We start from the raw sequence: 12,323 nt of genomic DNA, 5'->3' as shown, positions 1-12,323 counted from the left end.
TGAATGTTCTCTTGCTGTTATAATATTGGAAAAACTTTTTGGAATTGGTTCTAGCCCCCTTTACTTGATCCCTTTAAACCATTTTGGCCATTTTGTTTTAGATTTTTTTCTACTTTTGGGATGTAATTGTTTGGTGCCTCTAGGACTACATTTTTGAAAAACAGCCATCCTTTTTCTGTGAATGTTTCCTCAATTTTACTCTAATCTACCTCTGCTAGTCTCTGTTTTATTAGTTTGCCTTTTTAAAATTATAAACCTTAGCTTTAGTTGTTACTTTTTGGGTTTTAAAAAGCACTTCAGATGAGACCATGTTGTGATTTGAGTTTGCCAGTGGTTCTCTGACCTCTGTTTTAGTTATTCTGTCTTTGTTATTTGAAAAGACTAAATCAAGGCATGCCTTCCCTCTAATCGGTGCCTTGACAGATTTCATTAGGAAGTCATTTGTCATTTCCACTATTTCAATTTCGTCGGTCATGCACCGGGTTTTCCCATTTTATACGGGGAAAGTTAAAATCCCCCATTAATATGGATTCTCTTGTGCTGCATGCATTTCTCATGTCCTTGTATAACAGATTATTTTGCTCATAACCTGAATCTGGCGGTCTCTAGCATGCTCCTATTATTATGCCCTTTTAATTTGTGTCCGTTATTCTGACCCATATTGATTTTGTGTTGTTTTTTTCTTCTAGATTTAACACCTAGACTTCAAGACTATGTTTGATGTATAGCACTGCCCCATTTCCGTCCTGCCTGTTTTTCCTATACAGTGCATACCCACTAATATTATATTCATCTCCATCACTGTCATATAGCCAAGTTTCTATAACACCTATCACATTGTAGTTACAGATTTCGTTTTTGAGACGTCTAGCATTTAGGTAAATACATTTAAGTGCTGTCTTATCTGAGTTGTTGCCCTTGTTTTGATGTAACTGGCTCCTTGGAGGAAGACCACCTTTGTGTGCACTTGTATCCTAATATACAGTATTGAGAGGACTGCTTGTCCAACCTTTTGGCAATTGCTAAGAACATAGTCTGGCACAGGTTACTGAGTCCTAGGGTACATGGTCAGTTTTCCCAATCATCTGTCTGTACGTCACATCCCTTAGGGTAGATCTTTTACTTGCATTGCTTAAGTCTGAAAAACCTAAAAATATAACAAACAATTTATATTATAACATGAAAGACATTGATACTGATAAAATATAATTTTATTATTACTATCATATGATTGAGTGTTTAAAGCTGTGGATGAGGAATACTAATGCATACCAAATACTTCAGTCGATGTCATGGAGCACATTTCACTAATGGCTGTGTTGCAGAGTATAGGCTCTGCTCACGGAGTGCACGGGTGTGTGTGTGTTACTGAGAGTTTGGTGACCAGTGGCCATCTTGGTGAAGGACGCTGGAACCAATATGGCCACCCTTGTACAGCCACATGACATTGTTTGATTGATTGTTAAATTGTTTTAATGCAAAAGTGTGGAATGTGGTCAGGTGGTGATTGGATGTTTGATTGACTCAATCAAGCCCCCGGTCACATGGTATAAAAGGGAACAAAGGAGTGTTTGTTTAGTGTCGGTGTGTAAGAGAGAGAGAGCTTGGGTGTGGGATTGTGTTTATTTTGAAGAATTTCATTTTTAGAGTTTTGTTCAAACCTTTGTTTTGTTCCTGTGTTTTGTTTGTTTCGTGTTTTGAGATTTACTAAAGTGTGCAAAAAGCTGGGTCTGGGTCTCATATACCAATTTACACCTACATACAAGAAGCTTTTGTCCTTAAACAGGGTGGCCACTTTATATTCTTATTATGGACTATTGCATGTTATGCTGTTAGCTAAAAAAATCCTGAAAACTTTTCATCAGAATTGTGATAATAAAAGTAGCATTGTTTTATTTTCCATTGGATCAACCCTAGTTAAACTACATTGGAATACTATAAAAGTGTCTGATGAGGATGCCGCTTTTACCTGGAAAGGAAGCCAGATATCATTAGTAATACATTCGTTTGCATTGAAGAGCATAACACCATGTGCTGTTAGAGTTGATTCTGTGACTGTGGATGACTCTGCCCTAAATGCAAATATTAGCATTGTAGATAAAACCAATGGTAGTGAATTGTAAATGAGCCAGTTAGAAACTTTATTAAAAGTCAAAGCCAGCCTACAGTGGATGTTGTCTCTGGTTAAAGACAGACTGTGGTCAGTTTTTATTATTCTAAACAATCTTCACAGAGGAACTACCTGACTGGCATCACTGCTGGAGTCTGCAATTCAGGGTTATACTGAACGTATGGACCTCCAAAACTGCATTCTTCATCTTTGAAAATTAAACCCAGGTAAACCATATCATGTAGCTTGTGATTTAGATTTGCTTATTTTTTGTGTTGTTGGTGGTCATTTGTGTCAGGTGTTCACACAGTATTTAAGGAAAGGGATGTAGGGGTAAGCAATACAAAATGTATCATATCATTTGCCATTCTAGTGGATCAATTTTAGATAGATGTGCTTCAAACAGCAAGCAGTATAAAAGGTATATGTAAAGAAATGTGCACTGGATATATGGAAGCCTGTTTTCTGTGTGCCTTTTTGCCTCTAACTGTAACCACAGTTACGAATCCACCTTTGCTTGAGAGCAGCTCTCTTTCATGGTTAAAAGTGTGTCATCTTTGAAGGATGAGGCAATGTTATCTCATAAAATAATACAATTACTGAGAGAATATTAATTCATTTATAATTGTTTATTTAAAGTAGTACCCATGATTTGTTTACATCTACTTCAAACAAATATACTGTACATAGCTATAACTATAACACAATCTAAAAGACAAAGCAATGCTAGATGCAGTATCTGGGGGTGATCAACTTTTTTTTAAATACAATCAAGTATTTGAAACATGAATAATTGTATTTTTAATAGCATTTACATTTTTGAATTGTGTTTGCTGTTTATTAAAATATTTATGCTGAAAGTAAATACTGTGTGTAAAATACATGCCTTGATGGGAGTAACCTCATAACCTGATACTAACCCCAATGTGTTCACACCCTTAACCCCTAAAGGAACATTGACTTGTGATCTAGATTTTTTTGTAAAATGTGCAGTTATCAGTTGAATTTATGGACTGCCAACTTGATCATATTTGTGAAAAAGGGTAAAATGGGAACTAGTAGTAGCCTTGTAGACACTGTTTGGTGTGTGACAGGCATATACAGGGGGAGGACCAGGGGAAGGAAAGTGAAACGTTACAGCAGGCTACAGAACAGGTCAGTAATACAGTGGAGGATAGGGTTGGTATTACTAGGGGAGAGTCAGAGGCAGACAATCATAGTGGGGGATTCAATTATAAGGCATTTAGAGAGGATGTTCTGCAGAAGGGATCCAGTAAACAGGAGTGTTATCTGTCTCCCTGGTGCCAGAGCTGAACATGAGATCGACAGAGTAGATCAGGTCACAATCGGGGCTTGAGTGGTGTGTGTGGGTGGTGAAGTCAGGCTCAGTAAGCTGCAGTAAACACAGATGATATGGGGTGAAACGGTTGTGCCGGCATTCAATTACTAATTAATTATTCACTTTAATCCCAGCATGTGAACTAGGTTGTTCAATCCCGTACTCACATACTATTAAATACTTTAAATACACGTGAAGTGCAATCTCTGTGACTAATACAACTATATATTTTAAATCACTCGTGCTACACAGACCCGTTTATATCTCGTGCACCAATACCTATACACCAACATTAACACACCACACGCAACACAACACATAACATACACATGGGCAGGGCATACTGCCACAGGCTGGTACAGAACCAACAATAATAGTCCATGTAGAGACAAATAACACACGAGAGGAGGACAGAGGGACTGGACGAGAGGATCACTGAGGTTCACTTGCTTAAAGAGAAAATGAGTCACGTAATCTTCTCCGGGGTGCTTCCAGTTCTGAGGGCAGCGAAGGAGAGGCTCAGCAGAATACTTGGTTTAAATAAATGGTTAAAAAAAGGAGGGTTTTGGGTTAATAGATAACTGGAGCTCCTTCTGGGGAAAAGCGAGCTTTGCAAGATGGCTTACACTTTGATAATAGGGGAGCAGATATTGTGCCATGGATCACAGAAAGAACTCTTTGGAAGACCAGAAAATGATTTAAACTAGGCAGGGGGGTTGTGGGAACCAAAATTAGGTTATTGTTAGGGCTAAAGGTGCGAGTCACATAGAATCAAAAATTAAATTCAGAAATATCAGAAATAAATTGTTAGAATTAGAAGCATGCATTTCAATTGAAAAGTATGACACTGTTGGAATCCCAGAAACTTGGCTTAGTCCTGAAGATGGAGAAGAATTCCATGCACAGGGGTATAAACCTACTCATAGACTAGATAGGAGAGGAGGAGGAGGAGGAGGAGGAGCTCTAGTGTTAGGGATGGGCTAGAAGTAAAACGTATCGATTTATCTCCGTCTACAAACCAAAGCAAGTCAATTTGGGTAGTGTTAGTTTTTTTATTCGGTTAAGTTTAGGGCTTCTGATTTTTGGTTTTAACCGACAAAACCAATAAACAACGGAAAACACCAGAAAAACTGTGGAAATGGTTAATTTATTCACATTAACTTTACCCCTTTCCCATTAAAAAAAATAAAACCTACTACAAAAATAATAATAAATGCATTTCTCAGTGCTGCTGGGCAATGTGTCGCCTTCCTGACTTGTATCTATCATTGATTCGTCTGAATAACAGAAGCCCTAGGTATGTTACAGACCCACAGATTATTATAGTATTATATGAAGTAATTAGAAATACTGTAAGCATGGGAGATTTCAATTACCCAGTATAAACTGGGAACATCCAGTGGGATGTAGCAATGTAGAAATTGAACTGACTGAGGTAGTACATGACTGCTTCCTGATCCAGTGAAGGAGCAATCTCAGATCTGGTGCTTACAAATAACCAGGACATGCTGTACAATAAGAGTAGTGGTAGAACCACTGGAGTCAAGTGATCATAACTCGGTTACATTCAAAATGACCTGCGATTCCAGGCAACAGGCTGCCCAAACTGAAGTGTGTAATTTCAGAAAGACTACCAGGATGAGACAGAGAGAAATAGACTAGTCAGGGAAATAGACTGGTCAGGGAAATAGGAGGATATGACAGCTGAAGTTCAAAGGAACAGATTTAAAGTTATAATGCAAGACAAGCAAGACAAGTATATACCCGAATGAAATAGAGCAGGTTTAACAAGCAGCCACCAGGATGGGTTAACACATCAATACAAAAATAAACAAAGAAACAAAAGACAGCCGCATATGACTTACAGGACAGACGGAAAAAGTAAAAATTGGGAAGAATAAGGAGTAAACAGGTATGTTAGGAAGGCAAAAGAGATGTAGAGATCAAACAAAAACACTATTCTCTAAATAGATATTTGCTAAATACATATTTATGATACAGGCGTGTATCAATTGAACCACATCTGTATCAGTGAATAGTTACACCCCTGCTACATAAACTGGTACAGCAAAGTAAAAACTTGTCACAATTTGCTTAAAGGGTGAGACTTCCACACGTCCAGTTAGGAGTATTACTTGGGAAATTCCTAATATTGCAATGAAAGGGAAAGTGTATCAGTTAAAGTGACTTAAGGGCATGTATTCATCATTGTTTTGGCAGCAGTCGGCCCTCAGACTATTGGGTTCAGTAGTTCAGCATTGCTTCAAACCTGGGTCCAGTTTGATATTGAAGACGCAAGATTTAAATAGGGTAATAAATCACTCCCCATGACTGGGATTCTTCATTAGGCACCATGAAACATGTGAATTATACAACAAGCTGACAAAACACCGTGACTCAGTGGGGTGTACATACTGGTATCCAATGTCAACAGGAAATGGTCAGGTATTATTGACATCCACTTCATTTGCTGGGATTTTCTTAAGCTTTGATATCTCTGCTCTTGTGATGTAACTTCTGATAACTGAATATATTGAAACCTGTCAAGTTCTGCCTCCAAGAGTGGTGAAGTCACTGCAAGGTTTACTAGCCATTGATTTGACCAATAAAAATACTGTCTGAAACTTACTGACTCAAAAATGTCACAGGAAAGCACCAAACTGCAGTCATAACCCTTGAACAGAAATTGAGCTAAATAACTTCGTGAAATGCCTACAACTTGTTCCTGGTCCAAAACCAACAAGATGAGTCCTTTTAGAAATTTGTAAATATTTCACAGGAGACTTTTCTCTTGATATAAAAATATAAATTCTACAGTGTCATTCAGCAGAATTGATTAAATTAATTTCTTCAGATTTCACTGAGTTTTGAGGTAATATTGTGGGAAATTGATGTTTGCTCCTCATTGAATTGTGTGTGAGAATATGGGATGAGGAATGTGGCTGCTTTGTTCACTGTTGAACTGTTTTTCAGGAATGGAAATGTTTGGACTTAAACTCAAGAAGAAGAAAAAAGCAGAGAAGGGACTAGTGATTTCAAACAAAGGTGCACAAGGTAAGACCAACACAACAAACAGTACTGTACGGATGTTTGGATAGGATCTTAAGGATACAGATTTGTTTAAACTGTCACGAAGTGAAGGGAACTCTTATCAGCCTGTGTCAAACGTCAGCCATGGCCCACCATATGTCAATATTAAAGACTGCATAAAAATACTTGCAATGAAATCAAATGCTGTGTGTTACTTTTACCAAGCTTTACAAAAGCATTATGTTGAATAAGATCAGCATTCATATTTGTTGTTTACAGATTTACTTTTTGAACCTTACTTTCCAAAATCTATAACACGTTATAGTACATCTAGGAAATTGTGTTTTTCTTTATGTGTACTCCCACTCCAGAGGCACCTGCTGCACATTTTTATAATGTCTACTTAACAGATGCAGATGCAGATGAAACACATGCGGCTCAAGCAACCACCGTCGTGGGTGAGCCTCAAGATACCAGCTTGACTGTCCCTTCCAGCAGTGGTTCTAGCAAAGCCAGAGTAAAACAAAGGTAGCTGTATTACTTATAGTCTGTTCTTATACAAAATAAGGTTATGATAAAAAAACTAAAATAAAAAAATCATATTAGTATTATCGATAAGTAGACAGAAAATATTGTATGTAAAAAGCATTTTTTGTTCAACACCAATACAATAAAAAAAAATTAAAACATGATAATCACAATTTCCCCACCAAGGCTACATTCTCCTGAATAAAATGATACGTGTTTTTTTTTAAATGTAGGATTGTTTTGTTTTTTAATTTTTACAAAGACTGAGAAAGAACTAAAAAAATAATTATTAAAAAAAGCTTTACGTTCTAATTAACACAAATCAATAATATAAACATACCATAGGATGCTGTCAAAGTGAACTCTTTTAAAACTAGCTTTTAAAATAACTGAGTCCATACTTGTGAAGATACGGCTTCTGCACATTGTTACGCAGCCTTTTATTATCTGTTGAGCGGTGCAAACCTGCACTCAGATCTGTGCAGATCTTTGCCCTTCCTCTGATTTAAAACTGCTGAAGCTTGCAGTTACTTTATTGATATTTTGTTTGGCCAGTTTTCACTTGCACATTGTTTGCTTTTTATGACACTGTATAAATAGATTGAGAAAAAATTTGGGAGGAAAAAAATAAGGGAATTCCAGCAGAAGACGGTAATATTAAGAAACAATAGTGAATCTGAAGTTGTATAACTGTTTCCAGGAGACCCCTTGTGAAAAAAAAAAAAATGTCGTCAGAATGGAGGACTATGAATTAATAATGCTATCAGGAAAATATTTTATATAGATTAATTAAAGGTAATTATTGAATTGCTTTCCCACACTGTCTGGTTGCTGACAGGCCTGTTTTAGTTCTCATTGGAGAATTGTACTGATAAGGAGGGTAGAACACATGATTCACACTCAGCTTGTTTGTCAATCAATTTATGTCAGACTTCATCTAGTTTTTTCAGCCTTTTGTCTGCAGTAAAAATATAATCAAATGTACATTTTCACAATACTTCTGGTTACTGTAGCTAATGCCTACAGTGTTAAAATTCATGTGTGTTTTAAAAAAAAACACATCCTGCAACAAATAATATCATGTTTAAAGCATTTCCATCAGCAATTCTCTGGTTTACGTTTGTTTTCAGCTTTTGGATTGAAATGCCTGCTGTCTGATTTTGTAAAATATGTAAATAATCAAAACAAGTCAACATGTGCAATGTTTTTGAAATGTGTGTTTTCCAGCAAGCTCAATTGTCAAAAAATATTTGGAAACAGTCACAGATTAATAGGTGTTTTCTATTTTTCATCCAAACAGATCCATTCCAGTATTGAGAATTAATGACAGTGACAGCAAACACCAGACTTACCAGGTAAATATAACATTTTAGATAATACCAGTAATGTAGTTTTACTGCGAATAGTAGGTGCTAAATCTATTCCAAATGTGTTCATATTTTGTGCCAAGAGCCCAAATCTGAAGTCCATGAATTAGCTTACATATAAGTAGAGAGGCTGTCTGTAGGGGAGCCATGGGCAGGGGGCAGGGTAGCAGCCCTCCCCCGTTAGACAAAGCCAAAAAAGCATGAGGATGCGAACTCTGGTGCACAGCAGGGACATAGTGGATAGAGGTACAATATAAATCCTTTCCTTGCCGATCATTGGACATATTGTTTATCGAGGGACGAATAAGGAACCAGCTATTCAATTACAATTAAGTCTGGTATTGGAAGCGCCTAACAAATGCTTGTCATTTACATGACTTGAACTGAGGTTAAAGCGAGCTCCCTGCCACAACCACGCTTTGCTTCATTTTAGAAAACAACTCAACTTCCCTCTCTTTATTTTGTATTTGTTCTGTTTTTGTTTTCTTGTTTTAAGAAAAATGTCCCAACTGCAGTCAACATTTGTAGTGTGCAATCTGAGAATTTCCTGTTTAAACCAAACAATAGACATAAAAAGATATTTTGTTTAAATACCAATTGCAGAAACTCTAGATTTCAGATATTCAAGGAGTTGGACATTATGAAAGATTTAAAGAACTTTTTTTGTTTTTTTAAACTGTGCTGATCCCTATAGTCAGCACTATCTTAGTCTACAGGACCCCCTAGGCCAACTGGACCACATGTATCAAAATACACAACTAAAAAAAAATGACTATAGATCTGGTCTGTGGAGATACATTTTTCAGTTTGAAAATGGTTCATATGAATGTCTTAATACCTATTATGTGCTTCTCTGTCATTAATGTCTACATGGACGGGGCAGGCTTCTAATCAGGTGGCTGATGACTTCTTGGGGGATCCTGTCCCATTCTTTAGTCAGTGCAGCATTAAGCTCTATGATGTCACATGGAGGGTTATAACACTGATGAACATGACATCCTAGAAAGTCCCAAAGGTGAACTATGGGAGAAGGTCTAGACATCTTGCTAAATGGTCCATAACTTAGTCTCCTGCTCAAGATACTTCATGGCAATTCTGGTATTATTACAACAGACATTATCTTGCATCAGAACTCTGGATCAATTACACCAGTAAATGGTCTTACTACATGGTCCAAGACTACGTATATCAGGGGTGTGCTGTTACTCATACTCTGAATTACTTTTAAGAAGTATTTATTGGCAGGTATTCAACAAATCAATGTATTAATGTGTTGATTTCAAAACAATAAAAGCTGTCCTTTGCTCATGCATTGTACTCAGTACCAATTGATGGCAAGTAACTTCTGCATTGTGGGGTAGATGTAATAAAGTGTTGCGCCTGTCGCAATAGTCACAAATGAGACGGAAGTCTAGGGTGAAATGTATTAAACAACTATTAGTGCTATTACCAACTTTTTAGGGAATGCTTTGCGGCAGCACTAAATTTCACTAATCAGGGTGTAATTTCAAGCCTTGAAAACAAATTTCTATGACATTTCTGGTTTCCCCAACGTGTTGGGAGCAATAGACTGCACACATCCGCCACTAACCCCTTGTCACAAAGACAGCCAGAGTGGGGGACGTTAAACCAGAAACAGCAACCAGGAAATAAACAAAGAGAGAGGTGGAGTTTGGTGGAGCTGAGTGAATGGTCTTGCTCAGCATTTAATAATTTATACAAGCAAAGACAAACAAGACACAGGACACGGCACATTCGCCAAAACAAAAAGACTAACAAAATGGACTATACAGACAAAACACGGTGAGCTTCTATTTAACGATTAGTATTATTATTACACTTATTATTACCTCCATCTCCAATTCTGTTCTCCACTCACCGAACAAACAACCCCGAGTGGGTGAAAACATGCAGCTTTTATGCAGCTGTACTGTGACTCGATTGCTAATCAATCAGTCAATTGGAGTCTCGGTACAACTGCACGTGAATTAATAAAGTGCAATTCCCTGTGCTCACATATTATTCCGTTTTACTTGCATGTGAAGTGCTGTGCAATCCTCGTGCCTAAATACAAATATACATTTTAAACACTCGTGTTACACAGACCCGTTTATATCCCGTGTACCAATGACTATACACCAACATTAACACACAACATATAACAGAAAATACACACAGGGGCTCTTGCTCAGAATGACCCTTCAGCTCATTCTGAGCATCTGTATAGCACCATGATCTACGTTGTGTTAACTGTCTAGGCTACTAAGTAGACCAAGTTAAAAATAATAATAATACCAAAAAAAAAAAAAAAAAAAAAAAAAAAAAAAAAAAGCATTTAGTTTCAATTTAAAATAATATTTTATTTGCATTGCACACCAATGTGTACAATGCAGCAGCATGATTACTTTGTGTTACCAGTAGCCTACAGGTGAAAGTAAAAAGAAAGTGCACTAGGTATTCATTTGATTTTACTGCTGTACTGTATAGGCATACTGTACAGATTTATATTTTTACAATGTGTAATGTGTAGCTTACCCAAAACACATTAGTGCTATTTCAGTGCTTTGATCCCTATAAATGTATGTGCGTGCGATTTTACTGTATTGTTTTTAAACCAGTCACTTCCTTATGTCGGACAACATGTCTGGTTTAGTGAGGGGCTGCTCTATGATTATGAAAAGCTTTTTCGAGTGAAAGTGGGGCCCCACTATGGGATCTGATGGGATTAAACTGCTTTTCATTTATATATATATATATATATATAAATTACATTTATCAAAAACAATGTAATTTTGATTCTTGTACCCTTGCCTGTATATATGTTATCCTTCAGGCTCCCTCAACTCAACTCCTGCTACTTATTTGAACAATGTCACACGACTCTTGCAATGTATGCTAGAGATCTCACTAAGAAGACACAACGAATATTTAAATTAGTATATTGTGGTTGTTTTCGTTAAGATATTGTATCTTAGTACATACGACAAAATGTATACTTTGCGCATTGTTGCAGCAAAAATGCAAATTGAGGTATGTTTGCACTGTGACTGGCCCATCTTAGTACATCTACCCTTGAGTGATTTTAAAAGCTGTTTGGATGATAAGATTATTTTCCTCTCATCTGGGGTACTGACATGTTTACTGCTGTACTGGTGCACCGAGGCAGGTGCAAAATGCATCTAAACCACTAGCACAATTTATTGAAGAATACGTAAAAGTGAATACCTAAAAAACTATTTTTGGAAGTCTTTTCATGTTGTTATTTTTGCCATATTTTATGTTGCTTCGATAGTTTTTTTTTTTTTTAAGTAATTTTAGTATCTCTGAAGTATACCTAAATATATTTTGGGGTTATGCAACACCTTTATACAGATATGTATTCTCTCAGGTGTTCATTTTTTTTTTTTGCCCTTACAGATTGCTATAAACATCATTGAGGCTCGGCAACTGATTGGGGAAAACATTGACCCGGGGGTGGTGATTGAAGTTGGAGATGAAAGAAAACAATCTACAGTAAAAGAGGGAACAAACGCTCCATTTTACAATGAGGTAAAATTGGATTATTCATAATACAGCTGAGATGAATCATATTAAAAAAAGTGTGCATTCAGACCGGTTCACAGAATTTCCCATGAACCGGTCAGAGAAGACTTTCAACATTTAAGACTTTTGTATTTATTTATTTTCATGGGTGAAAGTAGCCAGTGATCATTTTGACTGAAACTCCTGGGGCAAAACCATTCTTTTGGTCTGGGGGCCACCATGCTCTCAGGCGCATTCTGAGCCATTTTGAAACACTTCAGAAGCAAATTTTAACTTGACTTTAGAAAAAGAAATTCAGAAATTACTTCACTTACAACTTGGCATTTTACTAGACGGATCAACCTGAAATCACATATTAGGCTAGAACAAACATAGTTTTTTAAATGCTGTAAGGTTTGTTTCTTCT

General features: G+C 36.8%; 1 protein-coding gene across 2 annotated transcripts in view; it reads left to right on the top strand.

The window, feature by feature from the left end:
* Window positions 1-1,987: 1,987 nt before the first annotated feature.
* fer1l6 (fer-1 like family member 6) overlaps window positions 1,988-12,323 on the top strand; it is a 164,743-nt gene continuing 154,407 nt past the window's right edge. For both annotated transcript variants that reach the window (XM_041231013.1, XM_041231012.1), the window contains exons 1-5: window positions 1,988-2,337; window positions 6,423-6,503; window positions 6,890-7,007; window positions 8,308-8,362; window positions 11,792-11,923. In XM_041231013.1, coding sequence (XP_041086947.1) covers window positions 6,425-6,503; window positions 6,890-7,007; window positions 8,308-8,362; window positions 11,792-11,923 — 384 coding nt within the window. In that variant the 5' untranslated portion in view covers window positions 1,988-2,337; window positions 6,423-6,424. The remainder of the gene's footprint in view (window positions 2,338-6,422; window positions 6,504-6,889; window positions 7,008-8,307; window positions 8,363-11,791; window positions 11,924-12,323) is intronic.

The sequence above is a fragment of the Polyodon spathula genome, chromosome 27 (genome assembly GCF_017654505.1).
Source record: "Polyodon spathula isolate WHYD16114869_AA chromosome 27, ASM1765450v1, whole genome shotgun sequence".
NCBI classification, from domain to species: domain Eukaryota; kingdom Metazoa; phylum Chordata; class Actinopteri; order Acipenseriformes; family Polyodontidae; genus Polyodon; species Polyodon spathula.
The sequence above is the reverse complement of the archived record's forward strand: the minus strand, read 5'-3'. Positions and strand labels throughout refer to the sequence as shown.